A 21,690-nucleotide genomic window follows, 5' to 3' on the forward strand; every position below is an offset into this window, starting at 1 on the left:
CAACTGTCAAGGTCCCCGCGCTATAAAAGTGCATATTCCGTAGTTGCTTGAATGATCGACGCCGGTGGGTTCGTAGTCAGGATGCGGGGAATTTGCCATAGTTAATTTCTCTATTTTAGCTAGCAATGAGCGTTGATAGCGACTGTTGTATACAATTTATAAATTCTTATCTGGATCTCCCCATAGAGTGCAGTCCCACGTGACCCGGTCGCGGACGAACAGTAAAGCCGGCCGGCGTTGCGGCCACCTAACCGGTTTATGTGGTTGGCCGAACATCCTCCATCTTCGAGTCCGCGATAACAGACAGCCTGGCCAAACACAACGTCTGCTTCTTGAGGTCTTGACTGATCTTGAGCAGCTCCCGCCAGGGACCAAACATTCCTCAATCCTTACACCTCTATCCGACCCTCTTCCCTCTACCTTCCTCGTCTCTCTTTACCCCAATCTACCTACATACATACATCCGTCCTTCTTGGCCGATCGACATCCTTCTATACTTCCAACATAACAAACACTCTAAAGTATAACCCACGCCGACACCACATCCCTCGCTACAAACAACCACGACACCACCTACTTGAGCTGCGACGTTTCGCAGCTCACAACAACCCATATCACCACATATAATAAATAAACCAAACCGACGCAACCATGTTCCCCACCATGCGAACCGTGGCCCTCTTCGTGGTCCTCACTATCTGTCTCATCCAATTGGTCCTCGCCGCAGAAGACTACTACAAGATCCTAGGACTGGATAAGTCCGCCTCGGAAAAGGACATCAAACGCGCCTACAGACATCTGAGCAAGAAGTTCCATCCGGATAAGAACCCGTTCGTTTACCCTCTCCCTTCTCCCAACTTTCTTTCTTCCATTGGCGCTATTGCTAAATAATCCGGTCAAATAGAGGCGACGAAACCGCGCAAAAGAAATTCGTCGAAATCGCCGAAGCCTACGACGTGCTCTCCACATCCTCCACCCGCAAGATCTACGACCAATACGGCCACGAAGGCCTCGAACAGCACCGTCAAGGCGGCCGACAATCGCACGACCCATTCGATCTATTCTCGAGATTCTTCGGTGGCGGAGGCCATTTCGGACATGCGCCGGGACATCGCCGGGGACCGGACATGGAGCTGCGGGTCGGGTTACCGTTGAGAGATTTCTACAACGGACGGGACTTCTCGTTCGGCGTTGAGAAGCAGCAGATCTGTGATGCGTGCGAGGGTACCGGGTCCGCGGACCGGGAGGTCGTCACCTGCGATAAGTGCTCTGGACGGGGAATGATCATCCAGAAGCACCAGCTAGCGCCGGGCATGTTCCAGCAAGTGCAGATGCATTGCGATAAGTGTGGGGGACAAGGCAAGATGATCAAGAAGCCGTGCCCGGTGTGTCATGGACATCGGGTAGTTCGCCGCGAGGTCGAGACACATGCGACTGTGGAACCTGGAATGGATAAGGGGATGCGACTGGTATACGAGAACGAGGCGGATGAGAGTCCCGACTGGATTGCGGGCGACTTGGTGCTGATTCTGGAGGAGAAGGAGCCAGAGCTGAGCGATGCCGAGGAACATCGTACGGATGGGACGTTTTTCCGTCGCAAGGGCAAGGATCTGTTTTGGAAGGAGGCGCTGTCGCTACGCGAGGCGTGGATGGGCGAGTGGACGCGCAATATCACGCATTTGGATGGACATGTGGTTCACTTGGGGAGGAAGCGCGGGGAGGTCGTGCAACCGTTGTCGGTGGAGACGATTAAGGGTGAGGGCATGCCGCATTACTCGGATGGTCATCTTCATGATAATGATGATGAGGATGAGGAGCCTGGGAACTTGTATGTCGAGTATGCGGTTATCTTGCCGGATGAGATGGAGAGCGGGATGGAGAAGGACTTCTTTGCCCTGTGGGAGAAGTGGCGTAAGAAGAATGGAGTCGATTTGGGTCGCGATAGTGGGAGGCCTATGCCTGCTCCGCCGGTGAAGGATGAGTTATGATAGATATCGATTGCTTAATTCTTGCTCGCCTTTCTCTCTTCCTCTCTCTATCTTTCCCTTCGCTTCACGGGACGTGACATTGTACATTTACTCAGTGGTTTAGATAGCTATCTTAGACGTTCTCTATAGAGAGTATATCGAAAATGGTATCCTTGACGCCCGACGCCCTTGATCATAAAGAATAGGTGTTGTCCCTAATTAGTTTACTGCTTGTGTATAATCATCATCCACACTTCACAATCATTGTTTTCGGAATGGTGGGGGAAACCCATTCTCCTTGCGTCGCAGTGATCCGTTTACATCCGAACCAGAGATCCCATGCCCTCTCAGACCCTGAGATGGCAAACAGCTGCTGTGTCACCGATTGATGATGGTTGCCTAGAGATGCAGTCGATAAGAGATCAGGAGCGTTTCCTATGCGTTCAAGCGTACGGGTAATTCAGCTCTGAAATACCGCGATCGCCGATTCATGCAGGGATCGCGCCTTGCATGCAGACAGATATGAGTGCCACAGGCTCATGATTCGCTGCATGAACAGACACTTTCCTAAGTATACGATTCGTTGGCTGATGTCCCGAGATCTGCACCTAGAGAGGCCCAAACGGAGCCAAATCGCCACTATCCCATAAATTCCCCGACAGACTCTCCAGCGTCTCGAAATCGGGCATCCAGAATGGACTGTCTTCTTCCAGATCGATCCAGGGCGCGATCTGCAATGCCATGCGCACGCCATGGTCCTGGCTGCTAGTGGGTTCAGAAGAAACCTGGGCGGCGGTGTTGGCTGCCGTTGCGTTGTTCATATCTGGTGCCATGCCGCTGGTGGGGTTGTTGCTATTGCTGCATGTGGTGGTGAGGTTGTGATGATCCCTGAACATTCCTGCATTGATGCCACCGCTGCTGCTGTGTTGGGCTGTCATCAGTTCCGCCATACCCACCTTCTTGGATGCGTCGCTGCCCTCTAATTTCTCCATTGCGGCATTGACGAGTAACTCGAATGCGTCCCGGTATTTCTTGACCCATTCAGCGCGCTCGCCCATCACGAATAGGACAGTGGAGCAGGCGCGGATGTCGTTGCTCATCTGGACGGACCAGACGTCGCTTGTGTGGGTCCATAGGGCGTAGAGCAGGGTGATACCAGCCATGAAGATGGTCTGGACGGCTAGGAAGGAGTGCCCGTATTCGAGGGTTTGGTGTAGCTTCTTGTGGGTTTGGCAGGTGTTTCCGGCTGCGCGGAGACAGATGTGATAGTATGGGTCGGAGAGAGGGAGTGAGGGTAGGAATGGCTGGATGAGGAGCCGTAGGGCTCGGTGGTAGTGCAGCATTGGATAGTCTAGGTCGGATCCGGTGAAACGTCGCAGAGCTGACTCCTTCCATTCTTCGAGCTGGAGAAAGAGTCGGTCCATCTTCGAGCGTAAGGTGTGCAGTGGTCGGTCAGCTCGGTAGATCTTGTGCTGAATTTCGGAGTCAATGCGCCGCAGGCGCATGAGGAATATGGCAAATGTCAGGGTAGTAATTCTAGTCGGAGCTGGAGGGGCGGCTAGCAAGGCCGGATCGCGGACATCGTCGTCAATGTCTGCAGGCAAAGGAAGGTCGATGTGTCTGTCTGCGATGCTGAATGGTCGGCCCAGGGACATCGACACGACACGTTCGAGATAGTATACAGTCCAGAAAAGACGCCGCCGCATTTGCGCAGTGAAGGGATCCATGTTGATCTCGTTTGCTTTGCGATGCAGTCCAAGGTCTATAGCGGTACGCATGGCCAGGCCTACCATGTACCACATGCCCTGACCAGACGCGGAGCGAAGGTGATACACAATCAGCAGGGCCATAGCCTCAATATTTTCTATAGATCGCATTTCGCACATATTCGGTAGTTGTTGCAAAGCGGTCATATAAAATCGCTGGCGAGGTGGTTAGAACAAATAATCCCGCACCACAAGAGCAACATACCTCAGGAGTGGTATACGAGTAAGTTTCACTTAACTGGATCGATGTAGCTCCGATGGCATATACAAGGTACAGCTTGAATATGCCCACCCGTTCCTCCTTGGTCAGCTCCTCTCGCTTCTTCTGCGCCAGCCGCCAGCGCGCCTCATGCAGTCGCCACAACTCCGTGCGGTCGAGAAACGGATAGCGAACATGGATCCGGGTGAGATAGGCATGAAGAATCCTGGATCCCATTTCATCGCTAGGAGGCTCGCTGCTTTTCACCAACACCTCCTCCACTCGTGGTGGTCTCGTTCGATCATTGACATGACCAGCCCTCTCCCCTGGAGGCTGAGGAGGGAGACCCGTAGACCCTTGTCCCGCTGCAGGTCCGGATCTACCTGATGACGCTGCTCGAGCTGAAGACAGGGCCTGGTTCCATATTGTGGCTTGGACCATTTCCCCAAGATTCGTAGCTAAGGAGAGGCCCGAACTGGAACCTACGTATGCAGGCGCTTCCGACGAGTTAAGTGCAAGGAATCCCACCAATTCTCCGACGGCATTTTGATCCAGACCAGGGGTCGGGTTACTGGGAGTCTCCGGGTGTGGAGGAGACAGGAGTGCAGCAACTGGATGGGCGACATGGCTGCTGGCCCGGCTACTCATGGGTTTCGACTCTAACTGGGACTCAAGGTAGGCGATGCGATCCTGCAACGCACGGGTATATCTACATTTGTCAGTATTCCACAACGAATGTATTTCAGGTCAGGTGGAGGAAAGGGGGATCCCACTCGTTTTGAGTGCCATTCTCCTGTCGTACGGTGGCTTTGTCACATATCGCCCCGGCCTTTTGGCAGTTGGAGCACACAGGGTAGTCATTGTCACACTAAGGCTTGACCATTAGCATTGACTGATGCCCCTGAGTAACATTCTAGAGACAACTACAACCCGGACTGATCTCCAAGGATAGGTGGATCCGTCTACTGACTTTCTGCTTTCTAGTCTTACAGCGCGTGCATGCCGTTCTGCCGCGCTTCCGGGGATTGTAGTCCCGCGAAGGTGAAGAAGAGGTTCTGGTGGGGGTCGAAGTGCTCGCAATATCCATACTAGTTTATTTCATATTGTCCCTGATACAGAAGAAGAGGAAGAAGAGAAGTTAGACTCGCTCGACAATCGGAAATGTAACAGAGCAGAAGATGAGTCAGGAATAAATGGAGGAAGAAGTTGGGAAGCTGCTCGTCCCCGCCAAGACATCTCGGCTCGACCCGCCAGTTAGCGCCTGGAGCCATTAATTAAATTAATAGTACGAGAAAGATAGGCACCTCGCGTGGGTTCCTCTACATGGATTACTCGTCTGTATTTGCACTATCATGTGTATTTCCATAATATTATTAAGGAGATATTCAAGAAGAGTATGTCATATACCAATGGATGCGTATCGCCGCAGTGGACTTTTTGTATCGCTGAAACGCCATCTATGCCGGACTTGTATCATAAGTAGATTCATTGCATCTCATAACCACCTTACGGCTCTGGTTCCGCTTTCTTCTCGGAGCGAGACGCACTCTCCATCTCACCACAGGCCTGGGATTCAGGAACCTGCTCCGATTGGGCTTCACTATCCCCAGCTGCAACCTGCTTCTCGGCCTGTTCCTGGGCCTGCTCTTGCCGCCGTTTCTCTTCCTCTTGCCTCTTCTCTTCTTCTATTTCAAACTGATCCTTGGGCCTCTCCAGTCCCCGGTCGCGAATAAAGACACATGCGAGGAGACAGACTCCCATCAGCGGGACTTGGAAGATGAACACGGAGTGAGAAGCCTTGGCATATGCGTCAAGGATCTGCTCCCAATCTGCATCGGGAATACCGGCCCTCGACGGGAGCGAATAGGATGAATCAGCAATATCCCTATATCCCACAGGCAGATTGGAGCGTAACGTTGCCTGCAAGATCGCAGCCGAGATAGCCAGACCACATGCACCACCTAGGCAGCGGAAGAAGTTCCGGTCCGAGATTACGACAGCTCGCTGGGCCTTCGTACAATGCGCCTGAAAAGCGACCATGGTCGGTTGGAAGACCCCTCCAACGCCTATACCAGCGATGCCAACGATGACAGCAATAGCTCCTGGGCTGGTGTGACGGTCAAATAACAGCATCAAACCGGCGCCACTAAATTCAATGTCAGATTACAAGTATATAACGATGGGCAAGACACCGGCCGGTCACTTACAGTGTCCAGAAGAAAAACCCAGCCCAGATCACCTCTCCGTAACGTTTACGCCGGGAGATGTACTGGCCAGATAAAACGGAAGCCACCGATTGACAGGCGACCATTGGGGCTGTGAGTGCTGCAGAAACAATCGGGGACCAGTCTCGAGCGTTTTGGTAATACAACGGCAGGTAGTAGAGAGACGACTGGTACACAGCTCCAAAAAGGAAACTCTGCAAGAACAAGGTACAGACCACTCTGTTCTTGAAAAATACCACTGTTCAAGGATTAGCAGCCGGGTCTGAGTATCGAAGTTCAACTGGTGACATACTAGGAAGCATAGGCAACACAGCGACTTTCCATTCAACTATGAGAAACGCAATCAAAGCGCAGCCCGCAATGGTGAGCATGCTAATCACCATCGCCGAATCCCAGTTGAAGTAAGAGCCGCCTCCCGATATAGGGATCAACAAAAAGATTATTCCAATGGACGAAGACAAGATACCCCAATAGTCAATCTTGCGGGCATTTTTGCGGAGGCTGTCCTTCCGCGCATTATTGGGAATGAGGAAATAGCCCACAACAATGGAGCATGCAGAGAGCGGAGAAATGAGCCAGAAGAAACCTCGCCATGTCGAATCCATGACGAATGCTGCGGCGATGAACGGCCCGATAACGTTGCCCATCCCCAGGGCCGCACCCAGAATTCCTTGGTATTTGCCCCGGTCTCTGAGAGTGACGATATCTGATACAATGATCATTGTTAGGGAGGTGACACCGCCGCCAGCTACACCAGCCAATCCTCGAAAGACATAGAACATTGGAGCATTCTGAGATAGACCGCACAGTAGATCGGCAATGCAAAGGAGTGCCAAGGCACACAAGTAGACTATCTTTCGGCCGAAGATATCAGACAACCGACCATAAAGCACCGTAAACATGGTGTTCGCAATAAGGGACGATGTGCCTGCCCATGAGATGGTATCCTGGGCGTTGAGATCTCGGGCGATTGTGGGAAGAGTAACGCTGATACCATTTTGATCAACGAAGGTGATAAGCAGAGAAACTGCGAGCCCCGTAAAGACAACCAGCAATTGCCCGATAGGCAAGATGTTAGTCTGGTCGTGCAAGGCTTTTTCCGCAGCCTGTTGTCGATTCATTCTGTTCTGTTCTGTCTATGCCAATATAGAATTTATGAAGGCGGGAATTCCGAGCATGGTATTATAGAGAAGACGGATGGAAGAATGTAAAAAATCGGGAAATCAATATTGACCAGATTGGATATCTCTCAGCAACTGAGTCTTGTCGACAGGGTGTGTGTACGGCTTCAGGCCATAGACACCAAACAGATATATATGCAACAACTGATAAGAACAGCACGGCACAATATATGGGACGAGAAGTGTTGGTTTATCAATGGTTGGCCGCAAGCGTCGTCCGAGTCTTTAACCTGTCAATTTCATAGGGGATCATCGGAGGCACCGCCGAGCACCGTCGACCGAGACCCAGCATTCTTGCCATATGGCCCACTCCACAGGGATAAGATCCAACGGCTCTCATTGGTTCTTTTACCAACCAAGCCGTGGCAGCGGCATCTTTCCGCGTCGGGTTTGCCAGTCAGTTGGCGACAGTCGTAGCAAAAGTGGATCTCCCCTGTCGGAGGTTGGAAACCGGCTAATCGGACATCCGAAAAAATTGGTCGGCCCAAGTGCCCGCACCCGCGATAACATCATAGATAACTCTTTCCTGCACCTGGTCCAAACAGGCCGATCCCGATCCTGATCCTGTCTCATCGGCCTGATTTCGAACATGACTCACAATGAAAGAGACCGCCAAGGTTCAATACCGTAAATTTTCTAACGACTCCTGCAAGCTGCGGCCGATGTCTTAGACCCAGACTCAGCCGGTCCTGAGCATCGACGTAGAGAACCCATTTGCCGTGTTTGTAACTAGGCCAGCTAATCATTTGGATGATGAAGATGAAGGCGGCAGGTAGTATTCGGGTTTGCAATAAAGTCCATCCTGGTAAAGAAAACCGCATACACTGTCGATGCCCTGAGTTCGTACATGATCGTCAATTGAACAGGAATTGTCTCCAAAGGGAGGGCAGTGACAAGTATCAACCTGCGAGGCATATTGTTCCGCACTATAGCGTCTGAGCTCACTCTACATCGTACATATGTCCTTGAGAGACAGCGTTGCAGCGGCGATTTGCAGGGGTGTATGCCAGTCACCCAATCGGATGTGCAGCAACATACCGCAAGGTTGCAGACGTGACCGCGATTCGTCACGAGCCGTAAGGTTAAGGCAGATCCGAGAGACGTATCTAACGCTCTTTCTGATCGGGGCATAAGGAAAAGGGAGCTTTGATCGCCCCAACTCTATACAGAGTTATGGATGCGCATGTGTAAGTGGAACTTCCATGGTTCTTGCTGTCCAAGGCTGCTGTACGCCACGTGTGCTTGCCACAGAGGTACCTTCAAAAGCTGGACCGCCTCCGGCGCGGCTACTACCATCACTGTTTTGAATCGATTGTATCGAAGGACCCGCACTGGCTGAAGTTGTGCCCTGACTAGGAACAGTATGCTGGGGGGCATAATGCCCACCAGTGACGTTGCCGTGATTAGGAAAGAAGCTCTGGTTTGGTGCACCACATGTGGCGCAAGTAAACTCGATTTTGAAGTTGGTCAGAACGAATGGTGGGCTGGTAAGCTGCCCATCATTTGGTCGCGGTTGAGTCGGATTCTTTGGACGCCCAGCGTCCGAAGGTGGTGCTGGATCAGGAGCAGGGACTGAATAAGGAGACTGCTGGGAACTTGCAGGGTGATGCAGGCTATGACCTAGGGGTGTCTGTTCTGGTGACAGGACCTCAGCCGGCGGCGCTTGTTGTGTGGGCTGCACCTGGTGATGTACCTGAGGCGGCGGATGTACAGGTTGGCTGTGAAGTTGTGATGCCGAAATAGCTTGATCCCGGTGAACCTCATCTTGAGGTATGTTTTCCATGATGGTGGTTTGGAGAGTGTCTGTAATCCATCTTTGACTAGAGAGACTGCCGAAAGTCGAACTCTCTGCCTGACTCTCTAAAGGAGGCGGTTGGCTGTCCTGTCGGTCATCTCCACTAGAGTCATGAGTGTTGGTGCCCTCGCTCTGGTTTTGCGCTTCATGTTGCTGTAGGCGGATAAGAGCTCGTTGCGCTTGTCGCATTGAGATGTCATAGCCATGGTATCGTTTCACAGCGTCCACAACGTCTTGCGCCCTGATTTTGTTTTTCATGTCGAATAGCTTGGGGATTTCAGTCAGGAGGAACCGCACATGCGATGCCTCCGATCGAGCTGGTGTCTTCGAGGTTGAAGTGGCATTGCGACGACAACTGTGGCTGTCCTGGAGGCTGCTGATGTAAGTTGCATTCTTGTTCGCGCGGCACACAACACGAAAGTAGCAATTGTTCGAAGATCGACAGCCGATGACAACGCTTTTCTTGTTGCTTCTGGTCACTCGAAGCTCCCAGTGTTGTCTCACGGAAATACTTCGAACCAGTCCTTTGAATTCCTCCAGCGAGCTGAAACGTTGGCCCACGTGGAGCCCCGAGTACATCTCCGCCATCACGATGCAGAATGGTGTCGCGAGCGGAACATAAGCAGGTCGGTGTCGACAATGATTTCCATCAGTGAGGCGTTCTGACTCATGTGATTCTGAAGACAGCGATGAATTCCTTGGGCGATAAATTCGGCATTGTTTGGCGCGTAAAATGCAAGATTTCTAATTCCCTATGACGATCCCAAGTCTGACAACCATAGCCAATCAGGGAAACATAGATAGAGCCGATCTGAACCGTGAGCCAATGGAAGTTGAGCGACCAACAGCTTCGAAGTGGGAAGCAGCTGTAGGGATGACTGAGACCCTCCCAGGGTCCGTTGACCACCTGCCGCAGTGATTGACAAGTGAGATTGGAGAGGTGAGATGAGGAGAAGGAAGCGCAATGAATAGTAGTATCAGATCGGAAATAGGAGAGTGGACGCTGCCCGCATTAAATTGCGGGCGGGAGGAGCAGCTGAAGGTCGGCGTCCGCCTAGCGCGGATCCCCCGACCGCTCACATCGGCCCATCCGGCCTTTTTCCCTTTGAAGGCTTGCACCATCTTCACGCGGCCACCGAGAAGAGGAGAGACGCGCGATCCATTTCGACTCCTCCCCGACGCAGATTTGCATTTCCCCCTGACAAATACCCTATTTTATTTTTACGACCATAATGATGTCTTACGGGTTATTGGATCAACCAGATGAAGGTCGAGTGGTTCTAGAAACACGCCCCGTTCCTTACACCGTGCTAATGTAATGCCCTTCCAGATGGTCTCCACAAGTCGCGCCTCTTGAACGTCGAAGAAAAGCCTTTCAAGCGGATTTCAAAACGCCTCCTCAACAATGACTCCATCGTAGTGTCCAACGCAACGCTCCCTCCCACTCCTCCACCAGATGGTGCAGACGACGATGCGACAGCAGCTGCAGAGGCGGAGAAACAGAAACGGCTCGAGGAATGGCGCCATTTCCGTGAAGATGTTGCTTTGGATTTTGCCGCCTTCGAAGGCAGCATCGCGCGCATCCAGTTCCTTTTGACAAGTAATGAGAAGGAGCGCGAGCGCTATGCGACCGAGAAGCTTCGAATCCTTGATACAATGCAATCGGTGCGTGACAATACAGCAGAGCTGCGGGTACAGCTCGAGGAAGCCCAGCGTCTACTAGCATTGCGCAAAAGCTACGATGAATTGGCAGAGAAGATTACTAGCAACCGACTCTTGAAGCCGCGCGAAGATCAACAAGCCAATTTACAAAAGCTACAGGCGGAAATCACTGAGCTGGAGAAAGAGAGTAAAGACTACGCACACACCTGGTCTGAACGGCGAGAACAGTTCGGTCGCATTGTTGAAGAAGGGATGCAACTCCGTCGGCTCATCCGTGACGAGAAGGAGGAGGTCGAGCGCAGAGAAGGCATGCAGGAGGAAGAAGATGGAGATGACGGGGATGTTCCCTCCAAGGGGAAATCCAGTGGAGCTAATACCCCTCGTCACGAGTCAGACAGTCTGACTCCTTCTCAACATGGCCATGATGATCTTGGGCGATCACCAGCAGGCTTGCAAGTGGAAAAGACGGGTACTGCCGGTGCGGTGTCACCTTTGCGACAAATGACTGCGGTGGACGACGAGAATAAGATTACCCCCGATCAGGACACCTCAATGGAAGATGAGGGTGAGGTCCCCGAAGAGCTAGAAGAAGGGGAGGAAGTCCAGGATGACCGTGCAGACAAAATGGACACTACTTGATTATCGGAGAATTTTCTCTACCACACATTGAGCAAGGAGTTCGGTTGGTGGCGTTCGCATTAGGCTAACTATCACAATGCAACAATGGCTTTGCTTTTCTCAGGGGCAATTTATTGAATAATTTTCGTGCTGTGGATTAAGTACATGTGCCAGTAGATGGAAAAATGAGCTATCTCAGGCGATCTCCCGCTCCGCTGTTCGGGCTTTGGCGATGGCTTCCTTCGCAGCATTAATATGCTCGACATTACTTTCGGGGCCTTTCTTTCCTTCCTCAACCTAGCAATAAATTTAGAATCTCAGTCCTCCTGACAGCACAAGATAAATTGTACATAGTAGCATGTAGGAAATTTGTCACTCACCAGCAAACTATTGAGCTTGGCTATAGCGTCCTCAATCTTCTGCTTCAATGTCGGGAGGACCTTTTTGGTTTCCTCGAGAGCCAGACGCTATCAAAACAATTGTCAGCGATCTCCTTTATGCATATCGACCATACTAAGTTAGTTACTTACCTCCTGCCTCAATGTGTACTCTCTGTTTTCGTCATCGCCGCCCTCCTGGGACTCCAGCTTCTTAACTCTTTCCGTCTGCTCCTGCAGCTCACGGTGGTACGAAGCCTCTTCTTTGACCAGGCGCTCGACAGATGCCGTGGCGATCTCCAATTGAGAGCGAGGAGCCATGATGATCGACACTATTGAGCCGGAATTAGAGTCTATTGCACTTCTGCGGATAATAAGCCCTAGGACAATAGCATTTCTCCGTGCTGAACACAGAAATAATGAGATTGTGGCCTGACTCTAGCTTAATGACTCGAGGCGGGAAGCTTTAGGAGCTCCGACAGGTGCCAAACGAGACGTTGCCAAAAATGGCAAACAATCGTACTTAGTAGTAGTTGAACTTACCTGGACAGTACTTTTTGACTGGGTAGGTTTTTGGGGGAGGGTAAGCAAATGTTCCCAGGTCAAGTGTGGAGAATATAGCTCAGGGAGTTTGAAGGTGCTCTGAACTTGCTAGAGGAGTTTACTGCGTAATGCTGCTCTTGCTCGTCTGCCCCTCCGCGATGATGCTATAGAGGAGCAGTTTGCAGTGTTTGTCCGAGTGGAGAAGGTGGGACAGCACGTGACATACAAGAAAGATGGATTGGGTCAATAAGGAAAGCAACCCGACCAGCAAGTAAATAGTTACAGCGTGCTACTTTGCGATTCATCCATCTCCGGTCTGGACCGAAGAAGCGTGGAATCTGTCATCATGCATATTCAAGGGATATGATCGTCTGATCAGGACTAGCAACTCAAGGGGTATTCCATTAATTATTCTGCGAACATATGATCTAACAGCCTTTCTCCAACACGTTGTGTTATCTGGCTCAGTGATGGCATACTATCCATGGCAATAATGCAGTCCTCCTTCTCTTGATGGTGCGTCTGTGGCAATAAGAAGCATTCAGCAATTGCTACAACAAGCGAGTCAAAACATAGAAACACCCATCAATACCATCCTTCATCTTGATGCAGGGAACTTTCTAGGGGTTCAGAAGGGTCTTAATTCAAAGGATGAGACTCTGTCTGAAGGGGCTTGCCGTTCAAATCTTTGGACTTTGGCATCTCAGCAAACCATGACGGTGGCGCTATCCCGGTCTGTTCATGGATTGTACTTAAGATAGGAGGGAGGCCCTGCATAATATTTCGAATCGGTGCCATCGCATCTGGCGAACCGTTTCCATGGTCTGTTCCTTTGTCAGAATTCGTGATAGATTTCCCTAGAAGACATGCCGGCAATACTAACCTCCGGTATTCCAAGTGGTGATCTTCGGCTGGAGGCCACTGATGGCACGACCATTGGCATCGGCCAACCTTTCATAAGTGCCAGACTCCAACATTCTGTACTGCAGGAACGCCTGAGGACCACCGAGAACATCAACAAGCGCACCGTATGCCTTTGCCATCTCGAGGATTCCTTCAGCTTCTCGCTTTTGAGTGTAGAAAGCTGCATCTGCGTCTTTGCTCTGGCGATAATCTATGGAGAAGTCAGCATTAGTCTGTCGCTGAAGGTCATTGACAACTTACAGGTTGCGTCCGCTTCCATTTTGCTCTTGTACAATTCTGCATCCGCCGCCTTCTGTTCCGTATAAAAGGCAGCGTCGGCCTCTTCCTGGGAAGACTCACGCTCAACCTTGCTTTTTGTGACCTGCTCGGCTCTGAGACGTTCCAACTCCGTCTCTGCGCGCTTGCTTTCCACTTGTTTCTGCAACTCAGCGTCTCTCATTTCCGTCTGACGCTGAGCTGCGATCTTGTTAAGTTGGACATCAGCATCCAATTCAGTTTTGCGGTTCGTAAGCTCTGAGTCTGCCTTGGCCTTCTCCGCCTTGCGCTTTGTTTCTAGAACAGCGGTGTCGGCATCAATCTTGGAAATCTCCTGCTTGGTCCTGCCCTTCTTCTCTGCCTCTCCAATTTCACCTTTCATTCGTGCCTCTGCAACATCAATCTTAGCTTGGTTGAGGGCTCCCTCGTGAGCCTTGCGACTCAAAAAAGCAAAATATTCGCTTCCAGGGGTATCTTGAAGCTCCTTTACGTTGGCATTATAACTATGATTTATCAGAATTGATGATACCACCTCAACAGGCTGGAACTTACATCCTTAGGCCGAATTGCTGGAGTTCATTTTGAACGTTCTCGATCACTTCCTCAGATGTTAGCAAAACAGTGACTCAGTTAATTAGCATATCGCCACTCACCTTTCGTCTTGAATATCTGTCTCTCCTTGAAGATTTCCTCCATGGACATGCTAGAAACAATCACTCGTGTTTCACCTTCGATGATTCCTCGAACGATATCCTGGACATGGTTCTGCTTTGCTTTGCTATTCAGGTCCCTCTTTTGGGCAGGATCAGCCTCGTCTGTACAGCCCGAAAGAAGCAGCGCATATTTCCTGAGTGCGCCCGGCTCATTGTCAGGGCCTATGGTAAACACTGCTGGCAGAGAGAACTGCAGCTTCTCGATTGTCATAGCCTGTAAGCTAAGCGAGAAATCATACGGTGCTACAGATATTCTCGAACACTATTCATGAACATGTCAGCTATGCTCTTGGCACTTCTCCTGGTTGAACCTTACCCGCTGAAGTGGCCACACAAATGCCTTCTTGCATACTTTGATGTCATCAATCCCGGCTCCAGTGAGCACAAGATATTCGCTCGGTCGAGATATCGCGTACCTGTAGCATGCATGCATAAGAGACAAGTTTCGACTTGCATTGATCTAGAGACTTACCACATGGCTGCGGTTTGTGGAGGCTTGGATGATATTATAGTTCAGTATAAAATTGCTGTGAATGGTACTGTCGATCTTTCTTGCTCGAACAATTTGATGAAGTGTTGTACGCTAATCCTTGAGAATATGGCAGGAAGTTGGCTCATGGCACGAGGACGTCTTTATATCCCCTCGTCTTTACATTACGCTATTACTACAACATCTGTTCGAGCCTTCCAGGAACCGAGGACACCAGGGCGCAGTCATCCATCGCGCGTATGACTTTCATCATGAACTCTGTGTACGAGTTTACGAAGGGCAACTTCCACCCACAATGATGAACTTTATACCATCAGAGTAGTGATCAGTCTCCAGATATGATTATAGTATGAGGCATAAAAAGCTATACAGAGCCTTGGCAGCGAGGCTATGCACTTGCCGCAATGCCCGATGGGGCGCATTACTGGCCAAGCCCGCCTCACTTTTCAGTTAGGTAAACAGCAAGGCTGCGGAGATGTATTCCGGGGAGGGCCCTATTATACGGGCGGATAATGCCACGATAACAAGGCTACTCGGCCGGAGGTATAGATCATTGCGAGCAAATGATGACGGGCCATTCCCTAGAAGGATAACCAATCACAGGGCGACTGCATATACAGGGGTCAACAACAACCACATTCAGATGTAGCCGTATTAAAGCATCTAGCACAGCCAACATTTTATGGGCCTAATATTCTGAAGATAGCTACTATTGTAGTTGAACTCACTCTCCATTGTCCGCAAGGTGAACGGATAGCATCGTCTTGGGCGGTGAGCCTCCAACAGTCGGCAGAATCCGAGCTTCCGCCTGACTTGGCCTCAATGAACCAATGAGGTCATGACGAGACAGCTGTCCGCCCTGAGCCTGACGCAGACGCATTTACCACGTACAAAGGCTCGATGGCCTTACGTTCATCTCATCCTGATCGTCGGTGACCATCTCACATGCCTTCTTCAGATGCCTCTCACTTCTTCCTTATATCCGATATTCCTTCCATGCCACTTTTTTGGTTATTTTTTAGTGCCCATCCCGATAAACCACCATGCCGCCACCATCACTTTTGCAGCTCTGCACGGCGACTGCGATTAGGAACGTGAAACGTATGCAACGCCCAATCTCACCTTCAGAAGACCTCAACAGGGTACTAACAATCGACGCTTATACAGAGTTAAACGACATCGGCAACATTCCCTATGTACTTGCTCGACCATTTCTACTGAAAGTGGAGAGTCCTGAGAAACTGGTGAGTCTTTAACGGAAATCCCCCGTCCATCGTCAGTGCCCCCTTTGACTAACTGTCAAACTCACCCCACATTACAGAGAACTCTGGAGCTACAGTCCCCACATTTGATGCGAGATGACGAAGAACTCTGGCTAGAGTTTATCAAGAGAGATATCCCGCGATGGGACGAATACGATCTGCCAGAGAAACCCGATTGTTGGTATGACGTATATTGTGACCTCCGGGAACAAGTCCAACGGGCAGTGGAAGAGGATGCTGAAAAGCTGAAGATGGCTCTAGATGGCATCAGCTCGGAGCGTCAGGAGAAGAGTGCCAAACTCGTTACCGACCGACGAATCATCGGTCTTCCCCGAGAGAGGCCGACCGCGAGGCAACGATATGCTTCATACGATCGGAGATTTGGCGGCTCACCAACGTCGTCATCCTCAATGCCCCCCTGGGCTTTTGGTAGGCCGAGGGAGACAAAGAAGAAGAATAGCATATTCACGGCGACGAAGAGGAATAACGTTCTTGCTGTGCCCACAAAGCACCTTAATAACAGAGCTACCCAGGTTAGACAGGCTCCGCGCTCTCTTATCGAGGACCATATACGTCCTGCTGAGCCCCCTGTCGCTCGACGCAAGGAGGCCCCAGCTCTGAGAGTGCCCGGTCGGTCACGTCCCCAGATGAGTGCGCCCTCCGTGAGTCAGAATAGTCTCGAAGTTAGCCCCAGCTTGCGGGAAAGAGAGGCTCGCTTACGAGCAATAACCCAATCGCATAGCCCTGCTACAGCCAGTAGGCCTATGGCAGGAAGAAGTGCACAGGCATCACAGCCAACAAGAGGCCCGTCCGAGTCTCTATCAGGGGTTGCAGCCAAGAAACAGACCTCCCAACCTCTCGGTAACAGTGCGACTGGCTCTCATCAGAAGTCTGCCGTAGAGGACATGCCAGCGTCTCCGCCACAGCCACCCCGTCCGGCAGTGGTCCGCAAACGTCCTGCCCCGAACCTCTTCATTCAACCAAAGAAGAAGAAACTGAACTGATTGGACATATGCTGGTCCCAAGAAAGTCAACCTGCATTATTAGATACACAAATCACTCATAATATATAGGAATGGTGTTTAGTACTGGCGTGAGTCTGGTTCATCGTTTCAGCTGATGGCGTTTTGCAAATGATACCACAGAAGGCGTTCTTTCGATCTCATACACCTGGATATCGCAGGCTCAGATCAGGTGCTATAATAGGCATTTTGCATGTTCCACCAGGGATCTTACAACTTATATCGGTAAAATGCTGCGCAGCAATATGTTTGGCGAACTCAATGGAGTGCAACCTTTGGTTCTCGAGCATATCATCCCTCTTCTCTATATCAATGATGTTTATACCCTCCTCTTATCACATACACAGGCTGCCCACTCAGTCTTATCATATATAAGAAACCAATCACTAATATTAACCCCCACTCCCCTCACAGGGATACCAGATAACCAACTCCACTAATCCATCTCCATCTTCTGTAAAAAGTATGTAAATAACTGTCATTACTGCATTGTTGGTTTGTAGCTCATTAAAACCCCCTGCACCACCCCAGGATCGAAACCTACATGCATGCTCATAGCCCTGAAACAAGAAATCAACGCTACAAAGCGTTCAGAATACCGGCCCTGAAGCATCATACAGATATCTTCCTCTTTACTCCATCCCCCCTCTGCCACACCACACACATTCACAAGCATCCACCACGCAGGGCAAGAACAAGGTGTAGCGTGGCACCACCTTCCAGGTTATATTCCGAAGCAGTCTTGTCGTCGGCCCTATGGTCACAGAAGTCTCTCTATTAGCACTGGTGACCCATAACATAGCGATTATACATCCCCCGGGAGTAGGGATAGGGACACGAGAGTATGCGTACATCTGCTTTCCACCGAAAATCAGTCGCTGCTGAACAGGAGGAATACCCTCTTTCTCTTCGACGCGCTCCTTTATCCGGGAGACCTGCGTATTGTACTTGTTAGCTATCGATTGCGCGAAGAACATATCAGTAGGGTAGGTGGGTGGCTGGTCGTGTGCAAGCGGAGCTGGTTGTTGCAGCCGGCTGGTTTAAGCCAGCTAGGCTAGCTAAACAATCACCACGCGCGGATGGGCAAGATCGCAAGAATAAATATGTCTGTGAAGGGATGCGTGTATGTATGTACCTTGTAATCAGGCTCGATGTCCAACTCGATCTCCTTTCCGGTAAGGGTACGGACTCTGTTGAGGTTGACAACCGGTTAGCATTTGCTATCGCGACAGATGGGAGGCTATCTGCGTCATGGGGGGCGGAGGACAACAACTCACTTGATCAACATTTTTGAGGTTAAGATAGATAGCGACTGTAAGGTATTCGTAGAGTTTAAGTTGCTATAGTAGAGGAAATAATAAGACCGAGTAATTTCAAGGAACAAAGACGCTCTAATATAATAGTAGCGAAGAGAACGACGATGGTGGTGGTGGTGGTGGAGGTTGTTGTTGACTGGGCTCAGCTGGTGACGGAAAGCTTCGGCGGGGTTTTTGGTGGGGCATCAAAATAACTACGGAGTAAGCCGCTTCAAAGTAACTAACTACTACTTTGGCCCGGCCGAGATGAACGTCGGGGCTTGGGTTGTATGATGATTATGATGTGATGATGTGGTTTTGTTTGATCATATGAAATAATTGCGAGTTTCTTCTACTTGTTAAATTGCAAAGTTCAACGCTAATTGTTCGAAATATGCTTTGACTGTTTGTAATGGTCTCGATGTACCCTTAACGGGACTGGGATATATATAGCACCAGCCCCTTGGCGATCTGTTATCTTACTCAAACACCTCTCAAATACCACCATTCTACCGAGTTTGCTACAAAAGCACACTGTAAATAGGCGTCACATCCTGCACCATGGGAAATACTGTCGAAGAAGCCAATCCATTTGACGTTCTCATTGCAGAATGTCAAGATGACCCAGTACAACACCCAACAGCTCTTTTAAGAACAACATTCCTGACAAACCCGATCACAGAAACAAATCCAAGCTCGATATGAAGCTCACCGGTCCAACCGCAATGTCCAATACAGAGAAAAGCTCCTCAGCCCCGATTTCAAAGGCTGGCAGATTGACGATATTCTGAAAAAGTTGCATGCAAGCGCCAACTGCGAAACACTGCCTTTTGTCGATCCTCGGCATAACCTCACACTATACGCTCGACCCCCGCAGCATATCCGGGACTTGGTCGCTGAGGTCCAACAGGCCATTCGAGAAATTGCCCCAAGTTAGTTCTATCTTGCCTTTGCGGGGCACTCTCTGTATCCCTTGTGCTGTATTGCCTGGTTCAACTGATCGGTTCCATTTCACCCTTTTGCTAGGCATATGGTTCACGCCCCCAGAGCAATTGCATATGACTACATTAGAGATCGCCAGCTGTCGACCTGAGCCGGAGGTTGAAGGATTGGTTTCTCATCTCCAGGATAGTGGCGTTGTGCCGAAGCTGGTGGATTTTCTATTTCATCATCGAACACGGCTGGTCAAGCCTATGATCAGTTACGATGCAACTGCCATGGCGCTGAGTTTTGTCCCTGCTGCTGGAGAAGAGACTACAACTGCCCACGATGTGGACGGCGATGGATACACTTATCACCATTTGCGACGTGATGTTTCGAGTATTGTCACAGCGACGGGATTACAAATGAAGCCGAGGTATATTGCACTCTCAGCACATATTACAATTGCGCGGTTCATCACCCGGGACGGATTTGTGATAGACAACCCCGATAAAGTGGAAGACGAAGCGGTGGACCATGCGCGGGTGGCCGCACTGGTAGAGAGGGTGGAGAAGATTAATGAGATGCTCCGGACGAAATACTGGTTTCGAGGAGACGGAGCCATCTCTGGGAAAGGGGAATGGCTTGTCGGACAGGAAAAAGGGTTGGAATTTTGTAAAGGGACGTCTTTCTACGGCGGAGGAGAAGCCGTTGTTGTCGGCAAAGGATTTCAGTAAAGGGTCTCTAATTAGCAACAACCCAGTTTTGAATAACCTAGACAGTGGGTGAGCGAATGAATACGATTCGATAGATAACTATGGGGATGGTATGGGTCTTTGCCTGAGGCAGCCACTAACCACGGGCGGTCTTGGCGGGTGGCACACAAACGCGGTTAGGCCGCACCCTAAGCGAACGAAATCCCACAACACACGGCCAGCCCAACTCGATCCTCCCGACAAGAGACTATCAACGACCACCAAGTTCGCGATCCGGCCAAGTCAGTCAAAATGGTAAGGATATTGTTCTGATCGTTTATCAGTCTTATTTCCGTGTTCCTGGGCGTCGGAGAAGTGTTTTTCGGTCAATCGACATACTACGAGATGGGACGACATACGGCACTCTTTTCCCACGGCGAACCGACTTGAAAAGCGGCACTATACGAAGCGCAACGATCGAAGCTGCAAAACGAAAATCCTGAGCTGTCAATATAAATGCAAAATGGTTAAAAGAGATGGAATTTTCGACCGGGGAAATGCCCCGCGATTAATTGTGGGATGAAGTGAGAGATGCTGAGTGCGACCGAAAACCATTGAAAAAACGAATTGCTCTTGAGTGACGACACCCTTGCTATATCAGCATCTGCTTTTTTTCTCGCTTCTTCGAACCAATACCATGCCCACCGTGAAATACCATCTCCGACGACGAGGAACTCAGGAACAGACTGCGGACGTTCTATAATACCATCCTACCACAGCAGGGGCTGATCAAACTTCTCTCGCTTTCAGGTCAACGTTCCGAAAACCCGCCGGACGTACTGCAAGTCCAAGGAGTGCCACAAGCACACCCAGCACAAGGTCACCCAGTACAAGGCTGGAAAGGTGAACACTGCCCAAGCAAAACCGAGCCCACCGCGCGACCTATGCTGATGCAATCATGATTCTCTACAGGCCTCCCTGTTCGCCCAGGGTAAGCGTCGTTACGACCGGAAGCAGAGCGGTTATGGTGGTCAGACCAAGCCCGTCTTCCACAAGAAGGCCAAGACCACCAAGAAGATCGTTCTCCGTCTTGAGTGCACTGCTTGCAAGACCAAGAAGCAGCTTTCTCTGAAGCGCTGCAAGCACTTCGAGCTTGGGTACGTTCTTATGCCTAGCATACAATCGATGATGGGTGATGCTAACCACATCTTTTTCTTTCTCAACAGTGGTGACAAGAAGACCAAGGGTGCTGCTCTTGTCTTCTAAATTTGCGGTTTTCTTGTTCGGCTCTGGGTTTCATGCATTGCACAGACCGCAATGCTGCGGCGGCGGCTATGACATCGGCAATGGAAGATGGAATAGGATCTCATATTCAAGAAAAAAATGAAAGAATATATGACTCCTAGTTGATGAGTCTCTTGACGAACTATTGTGCTGCATCGTGGTGTAGGGAGTGTAGAGAAGATGTATTTCCCTGAAATTAACGTGACGTAGATCACTATAACCCGGCTGCGCCTTATCTTGATATCGTCAAGGGTCTTGCCTTACCAATACCAACAGCGTTATCATCTACCACGACTCATGTTCCCACCCCAGTGTCCGATAAGACGCGCTAAACTACTCCAAGATTATAGTATGTCCGGAAAAATGTTGGACGCACCAAGTGATAGTCGCCGTGATTAAGATTAGAAGGTTATCGACATTATCTACTTTGCATTTATCATCACAGGATCTATATGATTCCGAAGTCAGGGCATAAATGCCGTAGTTTCAGCCTCAA

At 50.3% G+C, this 21,690-nt stretch overlaps 11 protein-coding genes across 11 annotated transcripts; 5 read left to right on the forward strand and 6 right to left on the reverse strand.

The window, feature by feature from the left end:
• The first annotated feature begins 302 nt into the window (after positions 1-302).
• BO79DRAFT_290971 (putative DnaJ domain protein) lies at positions 303-2,073 on the forward strand. Its single transcript, XM_025688949.1, has 2 exons — positions 303-830; positions 905-2,073. The coding sequence occupies exons 1-2, from the start codon at positions 652-654 to the stop codon at positions 1,986-1,988; spliced, it is 1,263 nt and encodes a 420-aa protein (XP_025534565.1). The 5' UTR covers positions 303-651; the 3' UTR covers positions 1,989-2,073.
• A 502-nt stretch (positions 2,074-2,575) lies between these two features.
• BO79DRAFT_160139 (MFS transporter) lies at positions 2,576-6,879 on the reverse strand (the record flags this gene model as incomplete). Its single annotated transcript, XM_025678975.1, has 6 exons — positions 2,576-3,889; positions 3,939-4,641; positions 4,735-4,800; positions 5,443-6,078; positions 6,140-6,395; positions 6,450-6,879. The coding sequence occupies 6 exons, from the start codon at positions 6,877-6,879 to the stop codon at positions 2,576-2,578; spliced, it is 3,405 nt and encodes a 1,134-aa protein (XP_025534566.1).
• Positions 6,880-6,891: 12 nt separating this feature from the next.
• On the reverse strand, positions 6,892-7,662 carry BO79DRAFT_182358 (MFS general substrate transporter; the record flags this gene model as incomplete). Its single annotated transcript, XM_025680219.1, has 1 exon — positions 6,892-7,662. A coding segment is annotated over exon 1 (387 nt), but the record flags the coding sequence as incomplete, so codon positions are not given.
• A 169-nt stretch (positions 7,663-7,831) lies between these two features.
• BO79DRAFT_65596 (uncharacterized protein) lies at positions 7,832-8,334 on the reverse strand. Its single transcript, XM_025689556.1, has one exon. The coding sequence runs from the start codon at positions 8,157-8,159 to the stop codon at positions 7,908-7,910; it is 252 nt and encodes an 83-aa protein (XP_025534568.1). The 5' UTR covers positions 8,160-8,334; the 3' UTR covers positions 7,832-7,907.
• A 1,935-nt stretch (positions 8,335-10,269) lies between these two features.
• Positions 10,270-11,560, forward strand: BO79DRAFT_204085 (uncharacterized protein). Its single transcript, XM_025681762.1, has 2 exons — positions 10,270-10,402; positions 10,464-11,560. Exons 1-2 carry the CDS (start codon positions 10,366-10,368, stop codon positions 11,432-11,434), a joined length of 1,008 nt encoding a protein of 335 aa, XP_025534569.1. The 5' UTR covers positions 10,270-10,365; the 3' UTR covers positions 11,435-11,560.
• On the reverse strand, positions 11,541-12,450 carry BO79DRAFT_248602 (putative tubulin-specific chaperone Rbl2). Its single transcript, XM_025685721.1, has 4 exons — positions 12,334-12,450; positions 11,944-12,122; positions 11,794-11,880; positions 11,541-11,710 (listed from the first exon to the last, which is right to left on the reverse strand). The coding sequence occupies exons 2-4, from the start codon at positions 12,109-12,111 to the stop codon at positions 11,609-11,611; spliced, it is 357 nt and encodes a 118-aa protein (XP_025534570.1). The 5' UTR covers positions 12,112-12,122; positions 12,334-12,450; the 3' UTR covers positions 11,541-11,608.
• A 475-nt stretch (positions 12,451-12,925) lies between these two features.
• BO79DRAFT_248603 (flotillin domain protein) lies at positions 12,926-14,804 on the reverse strand. The gene is made up of 7 exons (XM_025685722.1): positions 14,698-14,804; positions 14,542-14,641; positions 14,166-14,487; positions 14,065-14,110; positions 13,498-14,015; positions 13,217-13,447; positions 12,926-13,157 (listed from the first exon to the last, which is right to left on the reverse strand). The coding sequence occupies exons 1-7, from the start codon at positions 14,700-14,702 to the stop codon at positions 12,973-12,975; spliced, it is 1,407 nt and encodes a 468-aa protein (XP_025534571.1). The 5' UTR covers positions 14,703-14,804; the 3' UTR covers positions 12,926-12,972.
• An 816-nt stretch (positions 14,805-15,620) lies between these two features.
• BO79DRAFT_204095 (elongin A domain-containing protein) lies at positions 15,621-17,296 on the forward strand. The gene is made up of 3 exons (XM_025681763.1): positions 15,621-15,816; positions 15,883-15,959; positions 16,037-17,296. Exons 1-3 carry the CDS (start codon positions 15,759-15,761, stop codon positions 16,979-16,981), a joined length of 1,080 nt encoding a protein of 359 aa, XP_025534572.1. The 5' UTR covers positions 15,621-15,758; the 3' UTR covers positions 16,982-17,296.
• Positions 17,297-17,476: 180 nt separating this feature from the next.
• BO79DRAFT_248605 (NEDD8 family protein RUB1) lies at positions 17,477-18,450 on the reverse strand. The gene is made up of 4 exons (XM_025685723.1): positions 18,277-18,450; positions 18,135-18,189; positions 17,852-17,934; positions 17,477-17,753 (listed from the first exon to the last, which is right to left on the reverse strand). The coding sequence occupies exons 1-4, from the start codon at positions 18,285-18,287 to the stop codon at positions 17,666-17,668; spliced, it is 237 nt and encodes a 78-aa protein (XP_025534573.1). The 5' UTR covers positions 18,288-18,450; the 3' UTR covers positions 17,477-17,665.
• A 366-nt stretch (positions 18,451-18,816) lies between these two features.
• Positions 18,817-19,965, forward strand: BO79DRAFT_182375 (uncharacterized protein). Its single transcript, XM_025680220.1, has 3 exons — positions 18,817-18,921; positions 18,977-19,226; positions 19,321-19,965. The coding sequence occupies exons 1-3, from the start codon at positions 18,856-18,858 to the stop codon at positions 19,950-19,952; spliced, it is 948 nt and encodes a 315-aa protein (XP_025534574.1). The 5' UTR covers positions 18,817-18,855; the 3' UTR covers positions 19,953-19,965.
• Positions 19,966-20,185: 220 nt separating this feature from the next.
• Positions 20,186-21,344, forward strand: BO79DRAFT_211713 (60S ribosomal protein eL42). The gene is made up of 4 exons (XM_025683070.1): positions 20,186-20,225; positions 20,721-20,813; positions 20,883-21,067; positions 21,137-21,344. Exons 1-4 carry the CDS (start codon positions 20,223-20,225, stop codon positions 21,174-21,176), a joined length of 321 nt encoding a protein of 106 aa, XP_025534575.1. The 5' UTR covers positions 20,186-20,222; the 3' UTR covers positions 21,177-21,344.
• Positions 21,345-21,690: the final 346 nt, after the last annotated feature.

The sequence above is a fragment of the Aspergillus costaricaensis genome (genome assembly GCF_003184835.1).
Source record: "Aspergillus costaricaensis CBS 115574 unplaced genomic scaffold BO79scaffold_50, whole genome shotgun sequence".
Taxonomy (NCBI): domain Eukaryota; kingdom Fungi; phylum Ascomycota; class Eurotiomycetes; order Eurotiales; family Aspergillaceae; genus Aspergillus; species Aspergillus costaricensis.

Bases quoted from the DNA above. Each gene is read 5' to 3' on its own strand.
- BO79DRAFT_248602 (XM_025685721.1), bottom strand. From the start codon at position 12,111: ATGGCTCCTCGCTCTCAATTGGAGATCGCCACGGCATCTGTCGAGCGC. The intron at 11,881-11,943 runs GTAAGTAACTAA...TTGTTTTGATAG, and splicing joins AGTACACATTGAGGCAGGAG to CGTCTGGCTCTCGAGGAAAC. The intron at 11,711-11,793 runs GTGAGTGACAAA...ATTTATTGCTAG, and splicing joins CCAAGCTCAATAGTTTGCTG to GTTGAGGAAGGAAAGAAAGG.
- BO79DRAFT_248603 (XM_025685722.1), bottom strand. The intron at 14,111-14,165 runs GTGAGTGGCGAT...CATCTGAGGAAG, and splicing joins ACAGATATTCAAGACGAAAG to TGATCGAGAACGTTCAAAAT. The intron at 13,158-13,216 runs GTTAGTATTGCC...ACAAAGGAACAG, and splicing joins CACCACTTGGAATACCGGAG to ACCATGGAAACGGTTCGCCA.
- BO79DRAFT_65596 (XM_025689556.1), bottom strand. From the start codon at position 8,159: ATGCGGTTTTCTTTACCAGGATGGACTTTATTGCAAACCCGAATACTA.
- BO79DRAFT_204095 (XM_025681763.1), top strand. From the start codon at position 15,759: ATGCCGCCACCATCACTTTTGCAGCTCTGCACGGCGACTGCGATTAGG. The intron at 15,817-15,882 runs GTATGCAACGCC...ACGCTTATACAG, and splicing joins TGCGATTAGGAACGTGAAAC to AGTTAAACGACATCGGCAAC. The intron at 15,960-16,036 runs GTGAGTCTTTAA...CCCACATTACAG, and splicing joins TGGAGAGTCCTGAGAAACTG to AGAACTCTGGAGCTACAGTC.
- BO79DRAFT_204085 (XM_025681762.1), top strand. From the start codon at position 10,366: ATGATGTCTTACGGGTTATTGGATCAACCAGATGAAG. The intron at 10,403-10,463 runs GTCGAGTGGTTC...ATGCCCTTCCAG, and splicing joins ATTGGATCAACCAGATGAAG to ATGGTCTCCACAAGTCGCGC.
- BO79DRAFT_182375 (XM_025680220.1), top strand. From the start codon at position 18,856: ATGGGAAATACTGTCGAAGAAGCCAATCCATTTGACGTTCTCATTGCA. The intron at 18,922-18,976 runs GTACAACACCCA...ACCCGATCACAG, and splicing joins CAGAATGTCAAGATGACCCA to AAACAAATCCAAGCTCGATA. The intron at 19,227-19,320 runs GTTAGTTCTATC...CCCTTTTGCTAG, and splicing joins CATTCGAGAAATTGCCCCAA to GCATATGGTTCACGCCCCCA.
- BO79DRAFT_211713 (XM_025683070.1), top strand. The intron at 20,814-20,882 runs GTGAACACTGCC...GATTCTCTACAG, and splicing joins CCCAGTACAAGGCTGGAAAG to GCCTCCCTGTTCGCCCAGGG. The intron at 21,068-21,136 runs GTACGTTCTTAT...CTTTCTCAACAG, and splicing joins TGCAAGCACTTCGAGCTTGG to TGGTGACAAGAAGACCAAGG.
- BO79DRAFT_248605 (XM_025685723.1), bottom strand. The intron at 17,935-18,134 runs GTACATACATAC...TACAATACGCAG, and splicing joins ACATCGAGCCTGATTACAAG to GTCTCCCGGATAAAGGAGCG. The intron at 17,754-17,851 runs GTACGCATACTC...CTGTGACCATAG, and splicing joins ATTTTCGGTGGAAAGCAGAT to GGCCGACGACAAGACTGCTT.
- BO79DRAFT_290971 (XM_025688949.1), top strand. From the start codon at position 652: ATGTTCCCCACCATGCGAACCGTGGCCCTCTTCGTGGTCCTCACTATC. The intron at 831-904 runs GTTCGTTTACCC...CCGGTCAAATAG, and splicing joins TTCCATCCGGATAAGAACCC to AGGCGACGAAACCGCGCAAA.